This window comes from Sminthopsis crassicaudata, chromosome 5, assembly GCF_048593235.1.
Source record: "Sminthopsis crassicaudata isolate SCR6 chromosome 5, ASM4859323v1, whole genome shotgun sequence".
NCBI lineage: Eukaryota > Metazoa > Chordata > Mammalia > Dasyuromorphia > Dasyuridae > Sminthopsis > Sminthopsis crassicaudata.
This window is the reverse complement of record NC_133621.1, coordinates 230,553,876-230,571,912: the sequence shown is the minus strand read 5'-3', so window position 1 is coordinate 230,571,912 and position 18,037 is coordinate 230,553,876. Positions and strand designations below refer to the sequence as shown.

The following is an 18,037-nucleotide window of genomic DNA, read 5'->3' as shown; positions in this document are numbered from 1 at the left end:
GGAGAAAATGAATCATACTCTCAAGTGAGTCCTTACTAAACTGTGCCTAGAGATTCCAGAGGATTGGGTGAAGAATCTCCCATTAGGGCTTCTTAGAGTCCGCATTTCACCACCAGAGAACAGTAAGCTGAGCCCCTTTGAACTTCTGTATAGGAGGCCTTTCCTAACCACTGAAATTCTTGTAGATCCAGAACAGCATCAGGGTCACAGTTTGCCACACAGCTGAGTGCAGTCCAGAAGGTACTTTCTAAATATGCAAATGAACATCTCCCTAAACCTATAGATGCTCATACTCAGACTGCCTCCCCTGTAAATCCGGGGGACATGGTATACTTGAAATTTTGGAAACCTCGAGGTGCTGATCCTCTAGGTATCAAGTGGAAAGGACCATATAAGGTCATTTTGACTACTCCAATGTCAGTAAAATTGGAAGGGTTCCCCAGTTGGACTCATATTTCTAGGATTAAAAATGCTGCTTCTGTCACCTCTCCTTCAGATATCTCAGAATATTCCTATGAACCTATAGAGGACCTGAAGTTTCTCTTCTGCAAGATCCCTGAAAAAGTTCTGGAGAAAGAAGGGTTAAATTATCTGACTTCCTCTCACTATAATCTCCTTCTTTACTTTCTCACTATGAGAACTTTGCTTCTAATAATACTCTCTCTCCAGCTTCTCTGGTCTTACTCTGAGCCCTTACCAGTGGGGAGATAACTTCCTAGTCAGACTAGGGAACTCTGCAGGTAATGGGGGTGTTCAGGATTGTTGGATGTGTCATCAACACCCTCAAGGCGGCCCACAGATGCAACCTAATGCTTTTTTTTTTTTTTTTTTTTTGCAAAGGTCCCATTCCCAAATGTCACCATCTCCACCCTGGAGGCCACTCCATTTGTACTAGTTCCCCAGGGGAACTACTCGGATCTGGCTGTCCCCTGTTTTCTTGCTGGGAAAGATCTCATATTTACACATTACTGCACCTATACCACAGAGACAGTAGTTGTCACCATGGCCCATAATGGTCATGTTTTTTTATCCTTGATGTGGGGATGCTGACCTGTACCACCAATACTGTTGGTGCAAGTGAGTATGACTCCTCTCAAACCTGCCTCAATTTCACCTCGACAACCTGTACCAGCTACACAGGTGGGTCAAGGGCTAGAGGTACCTATGACTATGGACCACCCTAAAAAAAAACTGTAGGGTATATTCATTCCAAGATTATTCTGGCAAACTCATAATGGTTCTACAAAATCTTCTTTGAAGCTTCTTCATAAACTCTTGAAAACTAACATTCCTATTGATAGAATTTTATGTAGCTATAATCATCCTTGGGGATAAGCAACCAGGAAACTACTACAAAACTTGACCTCAGATATCATCTGTTCACCTAAGGAATATCCTTTTCTCTGTAAACTAAATTCTCCATTCTACTTCATTGTTTCTAAGGGACCCTTTTAGAGGAATGCTTCTAACTGGAACCCTCCCCAGCCTGTAATTCTCTCTATCCTATGCCTAACACCTTTTAAACCCTATGGGTCTTGCACCCTAGGTTACCCAATTTCAGTGTGTATATAATCCCACTGACTCAAATACTGCCCCCACTCCTTCAAGGAGACAAAGATGGGGATTTTGGGAAAATGTTCTTTGGTATTTTAAGAAAGGCACTGCAATGCTAGATGCGAATGAAATGTGAATGAAAACATCTTCTACAACCTGACTACCACAATTAACCAGCTGCCTAATGAAACTGCACACTCTCTCCCAGAGATCCAAGAATCATTGGTTTTAGATAACTGAATGGCCTTGGATTATCTCCTTGCCTCTAGTGGAAGTATTTGTGCCCTGCTCAATTTATCTTCCTATATGTACATCAATAATTCAGGGAAAGTTGAACTTTGTACTGAATCTTAGAGAAAGCTGGCTGGATGCAAGACATTTATGGAAAACTCCTCATGCCCCCCCCACCAGTCTTCCTCTGGATGGGGTTCCTGATTATGGTTTCTACTAACCCCTATACTAACTCCACTTCTAATTATTTTTTTTTTACTCATATTTGGCCCCTGCATTTTTAATTGGCTTGTGAGATTTGTTTCCTCCAGGCTCCAAGCTACAAACTTTCAACTGCTCCTTTAGCCAGAAGATCATGGGACAACTGACTTGGGCACACAACATCTCTTAGATGCCACTGCTACTTCCCCTCCTGGCCTGAATATTGGGTTCAGCTCTATAATCCTTGTCAATTTGAAGCAGCTACAGAAGATGAGAACTAGTCCCTTTGAATTTGGGGGGTAAATGACTCTTTAATCTTTGGTCCCCTTTAATCTTTGAGGGGAGCCCTGTTGTAAATTGTAGTCCCTTTAATTTGCGGGGGAAGGGTTAGAAAGGCCCTGATGTAAAACCTGGAGGAAAGCTGGTCCAGAGTCTCAAATCCTCTGGGGCTCTGAGAAGGCCCACCTTTTTGTCCATAAGGGCAACTTCTAGATAAGTAATCTCATTCAATTGGAAATCTCAACCTGAGACATAGCAAAGGCCCTCTGTTGAGTTGGAGATTAGTGCCTCATTCATCTGGAAATTGACCCCTGGCTTGGAGTCATATGATAAAATATGATAAAATTACACATACCCAAATTTTCACAAAAATAATCCCAACGATTCTTTGCCCACTAAGAAAGCTGTCTTCTTAGTGTAAATAAATCCCTTTTTGCCACAAACTCAGGGTTTGCCAATTCTTTCACAAGAATCTGTGACATCAGCCAGAGGGGATCTCTTAACCCTCAATTCTCATACCCCATCATTTTGTTGTTCAGAGATTCTGAAAACCATTCTACTCCTACCTCACAGATAGATAAGCATCACATGTTGGGAAGGGAATGAGCATATATTAAGCATTTATTATGAATCAGTCATTGCTAAGTGTTTTACATATAGATAGGTTGATATAGATATTAAAGATATAGATAGAATCTCATTTGATCCTCAAGATCTTCCCTATTGATGGGGGTTGAGGTCCCTTTAAGATTCCTTTCTAATTGCCCAACGCATGGTTGACCTTGATTCACAAATCCTGGTCAAAGGCACCCTTTGAATATCTGGGCCCAGCCCCACTATCAGCTCAGCTTCCCCCAGCCCTCACCTGATCTGAGCTAACAGAGAACTTAGGGGTACCACCCATCATCTTCTAGATAGAAAAAGGGCCAAGCCCAAACTGTCTTTGCAGGAGCCCTCCCAGCCAACACATGGTATCCTTCTACCCATATAAGAGTTCCTGCCTGCCTAGTGGCCACCTCTGGCCCTGGCGTCTTTCTAACTGAGCTTTACTTCCAAACTTCTACAATAAACCTTTTATTTATCAATCTAGGTTTTGGGGCTTGTAAATTCATTTACAGGGGACAGTGCGCCTCATGGGATTATTTTACTATCTATGCAATAGTTCCCCCTTTCCTTTCCCTCATTACTATGAGTTAAGTGCAATTTTGCAGATAAACTGCCGTGACTTTCTCAGGGTCACACAACTAACAAACATTTATTAAGCACCTACTGGGTGCCAAATAAGAGGCTCAGTGAATGGAGCACTGTGTGGCCTGGAGTCAGGAAAATCCAAGTTCAAATTTAATCTTTCTCTGCCTTAATCCATTGGAAAAGGATATGACAAACCACTCTATTATCATTGCCAAGAAAACTTCACAGACAATATTAGCCTCTATGTGGCTCCATGGGGATCAACTATATTGGGGTTCCTTGAAGCTCAACAAAATGTTCTAGGCACTGCTAAGTGCTTTATATATACATTATCTTTTTGGGGGAGGGAATTACAAAGGAAATCAACTTTATTGGAACAAAGACATGGTTTATTCTCTTCTAGTCATCCCACAGGTGCCCTAAAATCCTTCACAAAACCTGGTTTAAGAACCTTTAAAGTAGAGATGATGTAATAGAACTGTGTCCTCCTGATCTTTTGGGGGGAGAGGGAATGTGTAATGTTCTAGTTAGCTTTCTGGAGGTCCTGGGACCCGCCTTTGTTTCAACAGAGTAATCACCACCAGAATAGCCAGAGATAAAGTCCATAAGTCTTTATTATCTCCTTCACAGTCTGTCTCCTCGCCTGGACCCGGCTATTTTCTGGAGGCCCTCGGGAATGGGTCTTGTTTCAGTGGAGGAATGCAGGAGAGCCACCACAACAGTCCATCTTAAAGCCTCCCTCTAGCTGAGTTTGTCCCCAGTTTATATGCTCTATTACAATTACATATAAACCAATATTATATCACGAGGGAACCATTATTTGTTGTAACATTAAATCAATCATATAGAACTAAAGAACTCAAGTGCTCAACTGGATAATCAATGTCTTATCAATTCCACTGAGGTAACGCATTATTTAAGTCAATCATACTGAGCCTTAAGTATATTTCTCCAAAAGTCCTGCTCTTTACAGGGAGGACTTGGATTAGAAAAAATCCTGAATCTCAACCCCTTCCGGTTCTAGGAAAACTACCTGGTTTCCACAGGAAACTCCCACCTCCAACTGATCCGGGAATCACTTTGGTCTGGGAAACAATCACCACCCTTATTGTCCCTCAATCGGTCCCTAGCCCCAAGCCATAGAAAGCTAAAGAAATCAAGACTGTATCCCAGAGCTCACCGAAAGAGCTGCTCAGTGAAAATAAACCCATTTTTGCCAAACCTTGCTTGCAGACTGGGACTGAGAATTCTTGCGCAAAACCGGCCAATAACAGGTAAGTTATCGGAGGAGGCAGGTGAAAAGTATTATCAACCATTTTACAACTGAGGCTGACAGTACTGACATAACCTGGGGCTGTTTCCGCGGCGTCCCCTAGCGGTGGTTGGCAACAGGGAAAGATAGGCGGCCTGGAGTTTGGCGAGGTGAGACCCCCCCCCCCCAAGTCAGGAAGGAAAAGGGAGCCCCCTGCTGTACTTGTTTTCATTTCCTATTTGTTATTAGGGGCAGGGGAGAAGAGCACTCAGTCGACTCCCGCTCCTCACCCCTCGCCCCCTCCTTCCACCGCCCTTCCTCAATCTGTCAGTGACGTCATTATGAACCACGTGCAGCTCGCTGCCGAGAGCTCTTCCTGCCGCACTTCCTGCAGCGAGGCCAGCCGCGCCTCTCATTGACGTCAGAGGAAGGATAAACAACGCGGCCGTCGCCATCTCTCCTCCCGTTCCCTCTCTCTTCCCCCCCTCCCAAGATGGGGTGTAGGCTTGTGGGCGCCGCCCTGTGGTTAATGTGGGGCAACTTCACGTATGCGAGCGACCAAGGGACGCTCTTCGACAGGAGTAAGCCTGGCCCGCCCCCTTCCTCTCCCCTCCCCCTGGGCGGGGCCCACACCTGTCCTCCGCGGCTTGTGGGTGCAGGTCAGCCGCAGTGTTTGCAGGTCTCCCGCAGCAGGGGCAGATTTAGAACCTGAAGTCAGTCTGTGTAAAGGGCGAAATTGAAGCGCAGACCGCTAAAGGGACTTGGCTGGGGTCACCACTAAAATGTCGTGCCTGCGGTAGGATTTGAACCCAGGTCTACCCCCTCCCCGTGCCCCCTCCACCACTTCTTAATTCCTTATAATTGGGCTTGGCGTTGCCATTCTCTCAATTCCACTTGTCTCTTGACGAGATTAGTTTGGTTGCTAAAAGCCAAAGACAAGAAGTTAGGTAATTTGATTTAATTAGCATTAAGTACCTACTGTATGCCAGGTGTTGTGATCCAAGATCTGCAAACTCAGGCCCTCTTGAAGACGATTTTAGCTCTTTATAAGATACAAAAAAAGCAGTGGGGGTGAGGCAGGTTGCGGAGGGTAGTTTGCTGAGCCCAGAGCTTATTAATAACCTTAATACTGACTGGGGAAGGCAAAACTTCCCACCTATTGGGAGAGGCAACATGCTAACAGCTGTGCACTGGAGAGAGCTATACAGGATACATTGTAAACAATTAAACGAAGAAAGAAATTGGCATAAAGAGGGATAACGATTTGGAAGCTATGAAAAGATTAAATAAGAACTGTTGAATTGTAACAGACTGAGGGGTAGATTTCCTGAATTCATGAAAGATAAATCAAGGGGAGGTTCTTTGTGGCCGCAAAACCCACAAAGAAACCAGTAACTGATAAACATAGCAGTAAGGGAGCCTGAGTTGAGTACCAAGAGATTAGCCAACTAGAGAACTGTTGCTATGTGATGTGAGCAGAGCCAGGACAGTAACAAGATTACGACATGATCAATTCTAATGGACATGTTTCTTCTCAACAATGTGATTCTAGGCAATTCCAATAGATTTGTGAATGGAAAGACCATTTGCATGCAGAAAGGACTGAATGTGAATCACAACATAGTATTTTCATTTTTTTTTTGTTGTTTGCTTTTTTTTTTTTTTTCATTTTCTTTTCCCTTTTTGATCTAATTTTTCTCACGCAGTGTGATAGTTGTGGAACTATTTATAGAAGAAATGCATATGTTTGACATATATTGAATTACTTGGCCAAATCTCGTGTTGTCTTAACTGTGAATTGCTTCTTACTGGCTGCTTGTAATATTTTTCTCTTACACTGGGAGCTCGGGAATTTGCTATAATATTCCTGGGAGTTTTCATTTTGGGATCTCTTTCAGGAGGTGATTGAATTATTTTAATTTATGTTTTGCTCTCTGGTTTTAGAATATCTTGGAAGTTTTTCTTTACAATTCTTGAAGAATATTTAGGGTCTCTCTTTTTTTTTAATCATGATTTTTAGATAGTTCAGTAATTTTAAAATTATCTCTCCTGAATCCATTTTCCAAGTCAGTTGTTTTTCTACTGAAATATTTCACATTGTTTTCTTTTTTCTTTTTATTCTTTTGGTTTTGTTTTATTGTTTCTTGATTTTTCTTAAACTCATTAGTTTCCTTTTGCTCAATTCTAGTTTTTAAGAAATTATTTTCTTCAATTATCTTCTTCAGTTTTTGTATTTTCTTTTAAAGGAGTTATTTTCTTCAATGGCTTCCCTTCCCCTCCTCCCCCCCAATTTGACCAGTTCTGGTTTTTAAGGCATTTTTCTCCTTATTGGCTTTTTGAACTTCTTTTACCATTTGGCCTAGTCTTTTTTTTTTTTTTTAATTAAAGTTTTAATTTTCAAAACATATGCATAATTTTCATCATTTACCATTGTAGAACCTAAGCCTAGTCTGTTTTTCTTCAGTATTTTTTGTATCTTCTCTACCAAGCTATTGACTTGTTTTTCATGATTTTCTTGCATCACTCTCATTTCTCTTCCTAATTTTTCTTCTGCTCCTCTTACTCAATTTTAAAAATCCTTTTTGAGTACTTTCATGGTCTGCAACCAATTCATTTTTTTTCTTGGAAGCTTTGGATGTAGGAGCTTTGATTTTGTTATCTTCTGAGTGTGTATTTGATCTCTCTTGTCACCATAGTAACTGTGGTCAGAATTTTTTTTGGTCAGAATTTTTTTTCTCTTATTTGCTCATTTTCTCAGCCTATATTTGACTTTTAACTTTTTGTCAAAGTACAACTCTTGCTTCATTGTCCCAAACATCAAGGGTTTTGTGCAGCTGTGTTTTCTTCTGGCCTGTGCTCATCTGTGGTCTGTGAGTGACCACTAGCATTCTTTTCTGCCCTGGAACTGTGAAGAAGGTCCTGTTCCCCTGTGGCTGCAAGCTTTGATCTGCTAATGCTCTTCCTTGCCCTGAGACTGCCACTCAGAACTGCAATCTGGATCTGAGTACAGACAAAGTAACAGTGCCTCAGTGCTAACAAAGAGAGCTCTGTAATCACCTTCTGACCAGTTGTTTGACATCCTGCCTCAACCATCTGTAGGCTGAGAGCTCTAGAAGCAGTTGCTGCTGATTCAGTGGCTCCCAAAGTCTGCTCCTGATTTGCTAGGACTGTGCTGGTACTGCCTGCTTTGGACTGTATTCCATTCTCACCCAAATGCAACAAACCTTTTTTGCTGACCTTCTAAGTTGTTTTTGCTGTTTGAGAGGTTTCTATTTGGGAGAAATTTTAAAAGATATATATATCGCATCAAATGACTGTGAATTGCTGGTGTTCACTGAAATGCTATAGATGCTGAAGTCATATAAAAAGTGAAGTTGTCTTCCCACAAGTATCTTCTGGATAGCTCTTGGAAGTATGTGTCTGGGAAAATCAAAAACTCATGCGTCTCCTGGGGGAAGCTTTTTCATAATCTTAGAACATATATGTAGGAAATTTTCTATTCACAGAATCCTCAGATATGAAAGGACCCTGAGAGCACCTTGGCCAGTCTTGATAGATTTAGAGCTAGGCAATACGGAGAGGTTAGTAGACTGATTGTCCAGTCACACAAGTAGTAAGTAAACATAATAGTAAAAGGTTGGATCCTTGGATTTCAAATGTAGCATTCTGTTGTGGTGTACCATTCTATCCCTAACCTTTCTTTGAAATGGGAAACCCATATATAGCATCCTAGACAAGCATGATTCAATTTGTACTTTAAGATTTCCAAGAATGGATCGGTCACTTCCTTATGAAAAGGTTCACAATTATTACACAGGAGACCTGGGTTCAAATCCTGTCTACCACTTAGAATTTGTGAGAATTTCACCTCTCTGGCCATTAATTTCTTCATCTGTAAAAATGAGGCAGTTGGACTCATTAATCTCTCAGATGCCTCCCAGTTCTGCCTTTATTAATCTATAATTAAGATAAAGTAGACAATTGGAATAAACTATAAATTAGAGATATGGAGCTAAAACTCAGGATGTGTAAATATGGGAATCCCATGCATAGAGATGATAGTTTCCTCAGCCATACAAACTCATGAGATCACCAAAAGAAAGAGTTTAGAAGAGAGGAGAGGACCCCAGGATAGAGCCAGAGGGTACTCTTATTATAGTTGGGGCAGAATATGAATAATGAACTTGCAAAGAAGATAGAGAAGGAATTGATCCAACAAATAGGAAAAGAAATTAAGGAAGGATCACATGTTGCAGAAAGAGAAAGGATATGGATTGAGAAAAGGCTATTGGATTTAGGATTTTAAAAATTTCTGGTGATCTTAAAAAGAGAGAAGTTTAGATTGAATGGCGGAGATGTAAGAGTCTGAAGTGAGTGAGAAAGACAACTCATCTAGATGGTATTGATGAGATTAGACTCAGGGAACCAAAATGAGATTAGGGTTTCTGGTGATCAAGCAGTTAAATGATGAGGTTAATGGCAGGTTTGGGGTTCAGGGAACCAAATGGCTCCTCTAAATTCCCTTGGGATTCGGCACATGGGTAGAGTTTTGGGGAACCCCCTTCTGATGGTGCAGAGGTCTTTTGTAAAGGAATTTACGAACCCGAAAAGCTAGACTGATAAAAAGAAGTTTATTATAGGCATTGGGAAGTCAGCCTTTGCTATGCATAAATAGAAAGACTGAATTCCTTAGTGGAGAAGTCCTGGCAGAGAAGAAAGGTTTCTAGTAGAGACAAAGAGATATAAAATCTCATTAGGGAAATAGGTGAGGATAAAAAGAGGGTAACGCTGAAAGAGAATATTCCAGCGGGCACAGTTTGCTATGCCAGGGTTGACATATTGGCTCTTTTGCAAGAAGAGGATTTAAAATTGTCATTTTTTATAATAGAAGCCTTTGGCTACAAGCTGAGAGCAGTTCTTAATAGGTCTGGGTACAGCTTGAGCTGAATTTGAATAAGAATTGAATGAATGAGTCTCTTTAATAGGAAGCTTAATAAGTAGTAATTGTTATCAATGGGGGTATGATCTCAGCCGTTTCTGTGGGAAGAGCTTTACCACAGTATGGCTACTTTGCCCTGGCAGCAAGCCAGTAGATCAGCAGAGAAGCTATAAACATAGGGGATAAAGACCATAACCCCCACAAAGCTAGGGTCTCTAGGGACCTGGTCACACCCATCCAGAGCTGTCTCAACACTCTGAGAGTCTCAGAGTGCACTCAGTGCAGCCATTGCTGTCCTGCTAGTGCCTCACTGCTACCTCCTGCAGTCTGTAGAGGAAGCTCGGTAGTACCATCCAGGCCCCTCCCCCCAAACAAAAAGCAGACTGTGCTTGGTTTTTTGTTCATTTTCTTTGATTCTTCTTTGACAAAGTGAGCAAAAAATTTAAATGGACTCAAACTATTGATAGCTTCTATATGGATAGAGAGCAGACTTTAAACCCTGAGGAAACTAAAAACAGACTGATTCCAGATGAATCCCCAAAAGGCAATCTGATCTGGTCTTCAACATACAAGACTCTCATAGAAGAAATTTAAAAGGCTCTCACAAGAAAGCTAGAGGAAAATTGGGAAAAGGAAAGGGAAGGAAGCTATTAGAAAATATATATATATATATAATTACATTATGACCTAAACAGGATACTTTTAATATTTCTGTTTTTGTTCATTTAACTATAAAGTTTTTATGCTGTAATACAGAGCCAGTTTTTGTAAAGGTACCATCTGTCACTGAGAAAAAGGTATATTCCTTTCTATTCCCATTCACTTCTTTCCAGATATCAATTCTCTTTAGCTTATCTAAGAGTCTATTCACCTCTTTGCCTTTTTATTATTTATTTTTTTTGGTTCTTATGCCCAAAGGGCTATAAAACTGTACATACCCTTTGATCTTGCAATATTATTACTAGGTCTATCCCAAAGACATTTTTTTTTTAAATTTCATTTAGAAATTTTTTTCCCACAGTATATATGCATGAGTAATTTTTTTTATAATATTATCCCTTGTATTCATTTTTCCAAATTATCCCCCCCTCCCTCTACTCCCTCCCCTTGATGATAGGCAATCCCATTCATTTTACATGTGTTACAATAAAACCTAGATATAATATATGTGTGTAAATACCATTTTCTTGTTGCACATTAAGTATTAGATTCCGAAGGTATAAGTAACCTGGATAGATAGACAGTAGTGCTAACAATTTACATTCACTTCCCAGTGTTCCTTCTCTGGGTGTAGTTATTTCTGTCCATCATTGATCAGCTGGAAGTGAGTTGGATCTTCTTTATGTTGAAGATTTCCACTACCATCAGAATATATCCTCATACAGTATTGTTGTTGAAGTGTACAGTGATCTTCTGGTTCTGCTCATTTCACTCAGAATCAGTTGATATAAGTCTCTCCAGGCCTCTCTGTATTCCTCCTGCTGGTCATTTCATACAGAGCAATAATATTCCATAACCTTCATATACCATAATTTACCCAACCATTCTCCAATTGATGGACATCCATATATCTTCCAGTTTCTAGCTACAACAAAAAGAGCTGCCACAAACATTTTGGCACATACAGGTCTGTTTCCGCTCTTCAGTATTTCTTTGGGATATAAGCCCAGTAGTAGTACTGCTGGGTCAAAGGGTATGCACAGTTTGATAACTTTTGGGGCATAGTTCCAAATTGCTCTCCAGAATGGCTGGATTCTTTCACAACTCCACCAGCAATGTATTAGTGTCTCAGTTTTCCCACATCCCCTCCAACATTCATCATTATTTGTTCCTGTCATCTTAGCCAATCTGACAGGTGTGTAGTGGTATCTCAGAGTTGTCTTAATTTGCATTTCTCTGATCAGTAGTGATCTGGAACACTCTTTCATATGGGTGGATATAGTTTCAATTTCATCATCTGAGAATTGTCTGTTCACATCCTTTGACCATTTATCAATTGGAGAATGGTTTGATTTCTTATAAATTAGGGTCAGTTCTCTATATATTTTGGAAATGAGACCTTTATCAGAACCTTTAACTTTAAAAATATTTTCCCAATTTGTTACTTCCCTTCTAATCTTGTTTGCATTAGTATTGTTTGTACAGAAACTTTTTAGTTTGATGTAATCAAAATCTATTTTGTGATCAATAATGATCTCTAGTTCTCCTCTGGTCATAAATTCCTTCCTCCTCCACAGGTCTGAGAGGTAGACTATTTTCTGTTTCTCTAATCTATTTATTATCTCATTCTTTATGCCTAAATCATGGACCCATTTTGATCTTATCTTGGTATATGGTGTTAAGTGTGGATCCATATCTAATTTCTGTCATACTAATTTCCAGTTTTCCCAACAGTTTTTTCCAAATAATGAATTTTTATCCCTAATGTTGGTATCTTTGGGTTTGTCAAATATTAGATTGCTATAGATGTACCCTTTTTTGTCCTTTGTATCTAATCTGTTCCACTGATCAACCGGGCTATTTCTTAGTCAATACCACATGATTTTGGTGACTGCTGCTATATAATATAGCTTTAGATCAGGTACACTTAGACCACCTTCCTCTGAGTTTTTTTTCATTAGTTCCCTTGCAATTCTCGACCTTTTATTCTTCCATATGAATTTTGTTGTTATTTTTTCTAGGTCATTAAAATAGTTTCTTGGGAGTCTGATTGGTATAGCACTAAATAAATAGATTAGTTTGGGGAGTATTGTCATCTTTATTATATTCGCTCGGCCTATCCAAGAGCACTGAATGTCTTTCCAATTATTTAAATCTGACTTTTATTTTTGTGGCAAGTGTTTTGTAATTTTTCTCATATAATTCCTGACTATTCTTTGGTAGATGGATTCCCAAATACTTTATACTCTCAACATTTGTTTGGAATGGAATTTCTCTTTGTATCTCTTGCTGTTGCATTTTGTTGGTGATATATAAGAATGCTGAGGATTTATGTGGATTTATTTTGTATCCTGCCACTTTGCTAAAATTCTGAATTATTTCTAATAGCTTTTTAGCAGAGTCCAGAGACATTTTTTTAAAAGGTGTGGGGGGGGGGAAGGACCCATTTGTACAAAAATATTTCTAATATCTCTTCCCATCCATTGGAGAATGGCTAAACAAGCTGTGGTATAGAATTATGATGAAATATTACTGTTCTACAAGAAATGACTCGCAAGATGATTTCAGAAAAAACTGTAAAGACTTAAATGAACTGATGAAAGGGAAAATGAGCACAATCAGGCATAACTGTACACAGTAACAGCACATTTTACATTGAACAATAATGAATGAACTTAACTTTTCTCAGCAATACAATAATCTAAGAGAATCTGAAAGAATTAATGATGAAACATACTATCTGCTTCCAGAGAAAGAATTGCTATTGTTTGAATATAGTCTGAAGCATGCTATTTTTCACTTTCTTTAATTCTTTTTCTTTTTTTTGAATGTTCTTATACAAAATAACTAATATGAAAATGTTTTACATGATTGCATATATATAAGCTATACTTGATTATTTGCTGGCTCAGGGAGTGGGGAGGAGAGGGAGAGAAGGACAGATAATTTTGAACTCAAAACATTACAATTATTTTTACATTTAATTGGGGGAAATAAAATATTAAAAAAAATTTTAACATTTGGTACATATAGTTTTAGATTGATATTTTTGATATTACTTATTTATGGAACCTTTTATCATAATGTAGTTTTCTTGTTTATTTCTTTTAATTAAATCTATTTTAGCTTTAACTTTGTCAAAGATCAAAATTGCTACACCCTCCTCCCCTTTATTATGTGTGTGCATCTGTTAAAGCACAATAAATTATATTCCACTTATTATTTACTCTCTGTACATCTCTTTTTTTACCCCTGAGGCAATTGAGGTAAGTGACTTGCCCGGGGTCACACAGTTAAGTATTAAGTGTCTGAAGCAAGATTTGAACTCACTTCCTCCTGATTTTAGGGCTGGTGCTCTATCCACTGCACCACCTAGCTGCCCCGGACTTTTAAAATTATTCCAAGAGCTCCTTTTGAGTTCATGACAATTTTTCTTTGAAATAGAAGTAGCTGTTTCACTATCTTCTGAATGTGAAACCAAATCTTTTCTATCATCATAGTAGTTACTATAGTTGAATTCTTTCTTTCCTGTATACTCATTTTTTAAAGCAGCTTATTTATTGGCTGCTAACTTTGTGTTAGAGATATAGGAGAATAATGTCTCAAGTTCAGGGTTTTTTAATGTTTTTTGAGTTCTGTCTGGGAGACTGGTACAAGGACCACTCCTGAGCCACAACCAGAGCCCTCAGCAATGTTGTCACTGTGAACACTCTGGTTCCCAGCAGTCTCTTCTTGCATGCATGATGGCTAGCTCCAGTTTACCCCTCTATCCTGGAGGCAAAACTGGATTCTCTGCTCTCCTCAGAGTACCTGAGGCCAGCCTAATCCAGTCCTTCTGCACTGGCCAGCATGTACTCACTTCTTCACCACCACAGTTCAGCGACCACATCTGCTCAGCACTCTTGATTAGCTGTCTAACCCCCAAACAATCTGAAGTTTATGGCGCGGGGGGCTTCCTCTGACACAGCTGCTGCCAAAGGATTATTTGTTGTTTCAGGGTTATCTAATTGGAGGTATCTGCACTTCAGTCAGGTCAGGGTACCACCCCAGGAGGTCAAGTCTTTTCTAAGGTCCTGCCAAGTTGTCTTAGGCAGATAGTTAATTTACTTTGACGTTTAATAATTTTTGAGCTCAGAGTTCGCATTATTTTAAATTGTGGGGAATTTGGGAGAACCTTATTCTGCCACCTACTCTCATTCTATATATTGTTTCTGTGACTGTTCTTCCTTCAATCTGCGTCAATTCATGTAGATCTTTCCATGCTTTTCATGCTTCTATGTGTTCATCCCATTCATCATTTTTTTATAGCTTACTAATATTCCATTATATTTATGTACCACAATTTGTTTAGCCATTCCCAAACAATGAGCATCTACTTTGTCTTCCTAGGTTTTCCTAAACCTGTTCCCTATATAATTTAAAAAATTTTTCCCCATTATTCAATTTTATTTTATTTTCAGTTTTAAATTTTCTTCTCCCCCTTTTTTTCTCCACTCATTGGAAAAGGTTTTTACTATTAATAATGACTTTTAAATTATTTAAATACCTTTATCCCTTAAACATATGTTGTGCTAATTTAACTTTTAAAAGTTTTAAATAAAAATGTATTATATTAATCCATTTATATATATATATATATATATTGATTGTTTTGAGGACAAGTTGAAAAAGTAAATAAAAATCTCAGTATGATTTCCATCACAAAATGTGACAGTGGCAGGAAGTTGGCCCATAACAGGAAATGAGTAAGAACAGAATTCTCTTAGGACATAACTGTCTAACTTGCTAGGTCTGACTGGAGTTCTGCTTTCCTTCCAAGATAACTTTCCTTTCCTCTGACTTCCATTTCTAGATCAGAAGCTGGAAAAAGGACTTAGTCCTAAGTATCCATGACAAATTCTCTGTATCTTTGTGAGCTCTGTGATTTAACACAAAAGGCTCCTTTATGGAACAGAACAGAAAAGACTGGACTCCATTTTAAAGATTCTCTACCTGTTAAAAGAGTTTTTGGGTTACTAATAGAATAAAATTAACAATATCAATATTAGTTTGTGCTCCCAAGTGATTTCTAGTCATCAAGTTGGAAGTAAGCAACTTCTTGCTAGTATATCATGTGAGCTACACAATCAACATATGTGCACTGCAATCTCTCATTAAAGTAAAGACCTACTAGAAGGAGAAGAAAATGTTTTATTTAAAGAATTTCTTAAGGCCTCATTTCTAAAATATATATAGAATTGATTCAAATTTATAAGATTCAAGCCATTCTCTAATTGATAAATGGTCAAAGAATATGAACAATTTTCAGATGAAGAAATTGAAACCATTTCTAGTCTTATGAAAAGGTGCTCTAAATCACTATGGGTCAGAGAAATGCAAATTAAGACAACTCTGAGGTACCACTACACACTTCAGATTGGCTAAGATTACAGGAAAAGATAATGATGAATGTTGGAAGAGATGTGGGGAAACTGGGACACTAAATCATTGTTGGTGAAATTGTGAACTGATCCAACCATTCTGTAGAACAATTTGGAACTATGCCCAAAGAGCCATCCAATTGTGCATATCCTTTGATCCAGCAGTGTTTTTACTGGACCTGTATCCCAAAGAGATCATAAAAAAGGGACAAGGACCCACATGTGCAAAAATATTGTGGCAGCCCTTTTTGTAGTGGCAAGAAACTGGAAACTTGTGGATGCCCTTGAGTTGGAGAATAGCTGAATAAATTATGGTATATGAATGTTATGTAATATTATTGTTCTATAAGAAATGATAAGCAGGATGATTTCAGAAAGATCTAGAGAGATTTACATGAATTGATGCTGGGTGAAATGAGCAGAACCAGAAGATCATTATATACAGCAACAAGAAGATTATACGATGATCAATTCTAATGGAGTGTCTCTTTTCCACAGTGATTTGATTAGGTCAGTTCCAATGATCTTGTGATGAAGAGAGCCATCTGTACCCACAGAGAGGACTGTGGGGACTGAGTATGGATCACAACATAGTATTTTTTCTCTTTTTGTTGTTTGCATTTTGTTTTCATTTTCATTTTTTTTCTTTTAATCTGATTTTTGTTGTATGTGTGTGTAGCAAGATAATTATGGAAATATGTATAGAAGAATTGCACATGTTTAACATATATTGGATTACTTGCTGCCTAGGGGAAAGTGTGGGAGGAAGGGAAGGAAAAAATTGTAACACAAGATTTTTCAAGGATGAATGTTGAAAATTATCTATGTATATATACGTTTTGAAAATAAAAAGCTTTAAAAATAATTAAAAAAAAAGAATTTCTTAATTTTTTAAATGTGTGTAACATGGATCCTTTTGACTGGTGAAACCTCTGGACTTTTTTTCTGAACAATGTTTTAAATATACAGAATTAAATACATAAGATCACAAAGGAAGCCATTTATATTAAAATAGTTATCAATGTATTAAAATCAAAAACATATTCATGAACCTCCAAGTTAAGAGTTTCTGATCTGAAGGAATCAAGCACAAGAAAATACTACTGAAAAAAATAAAAAATTCTCACAAAGGGTCAAGAATAGGAGGGATTTAAAGTCTGTAAAAAGAAGACAGATATCCCCTCACCTGCATGAATTTACAACCAGGAGGAGTTACAAGCAGGAGGAGTTCTGTTCAAACTTAAATTCTACTTTTTCTCAACTGCCCATGGTGTACCCTTGAGGAACTCAGATTCTTTCACATTCTTCTCCTATTTGAGCTGCCTCTCCCAAAAGAACACTAGTCTCCTATTCTTCCATTGTTGGAGATAAGGTGGCTGCTTCTGCTTCTGCTCCTGCTCTGGCTTTCATAATATCTACCCCACTATTTTTCTCTGTCCCTTCAGCTTGCTCAGGTCAGAAACTTGGAGGCCTTGCCAAACCCCACAGAGTCTACTTTAAATCTTGAGATCATGCTTAGAATAGGAATATGAGCAAAACCCTTTAAACCTGAATTCTCAGGCAGGTCCAGTCCATTCTTCTAATCCACTCTCCAGAAAGGCTATAGCAATAGCAAGATAATTGATGCTTCAGAATCATTGGCCAGTTCAAAATAATGCATTATTTCTATTTCTAGATTGTGGAAGAGTACCATTGGTGAATATGATGTCAGGATCTCGAGTTGTAGGTGGTCACATGGCTGAGCTTGGAGGGTGGCCATGGATAGTAAGCCTGCAGGTTAAGATGTTTCCTAAAACTGTACATGTATGTGGGGGATCCTTAATAAGTGAAAACTGGGTCCTCACAGCTGCACACTGCCTTAAAGAGATCAGGTATGTATATAATACTGCATATTTTGATAAATTAAGAGTTTAATGTAGGACATTCCATCCAGTCCTCTAACATTTTCTTTTAAGACACATTCATTACATAACTGATAAGGCTGAAGTGAATGTGTGGCTTTTATATTAATTTCAAACAGTGCCTTCAGAAAAATCCTAGTAAAAACCATCATTTAAACCTTTTTATCTTCTACTTGACACTTGTCTCTAATCTTTCATCTTTAAGAAAAAAAAAAGCTATCTTGGAACCAAGATAGTGAAACTTTTTCTATCAAGAATAGTTGACAGGGAAAAAAAAAAACATCAAATTGGGGTCACAGAGAAGTCAACTTCATTCAGGTACGGTATACAGGTTTGAGGCTTTCTTTTGAAGTAATGAAAAAAATGAAAAGTCAAACTCATCTAATAGAGAACATTTTTCAATAAATAC

At 38.4% G+C, this 18,037-nt stretch overlaps 1 protein-coding gene and 1 long non-coding RNA gene across 2 annotated transcripts in view; one reads left to right on the top strand and one right to left on the bottom strand.

The window, feature by feature from the left end:
• Nucleotides 1–4,052: 4,052 nt before the first annotated feature.
• LOC141544351 (uncharacterized) lies at nt 4,053–4,875 on the bottom strand. The gene is made up of 2 exons (XR_012482582.1): nt 4,637–4,875; nt 4,053–4,227 (listed from the first exon to the last, which is right to left on the bottom strand). It is a non-coding gene; the product is annotated as an uncharacterized LOC141544351 (long non-coding RNA).
• A 256-nt stretch (nt 4,876–5,131) lies between these two features.
• Nucleotides 5,132–18,037, top strand: part of LOC141544349 (transmembrane protease serine 12-like) — a 46,608-nt gene continuing 33,702 nt past the window's right edge. Inside the window, exons 1-2 of the mRNA XM_074270398.1 lie at nt 5,132–5,289; nt 17,403–17,598. Of these exons, the coding sequence (XP_074126499.1) occupies nt 5,202–5,289; nt 17,403–17,598 (284 nt within the window). The 5' untranslated portion in view covers nt 5,132–5,201. The remainder of the gene's footprint in view (nt 5,290–17,402; nt 17,599–18,037) is intronic.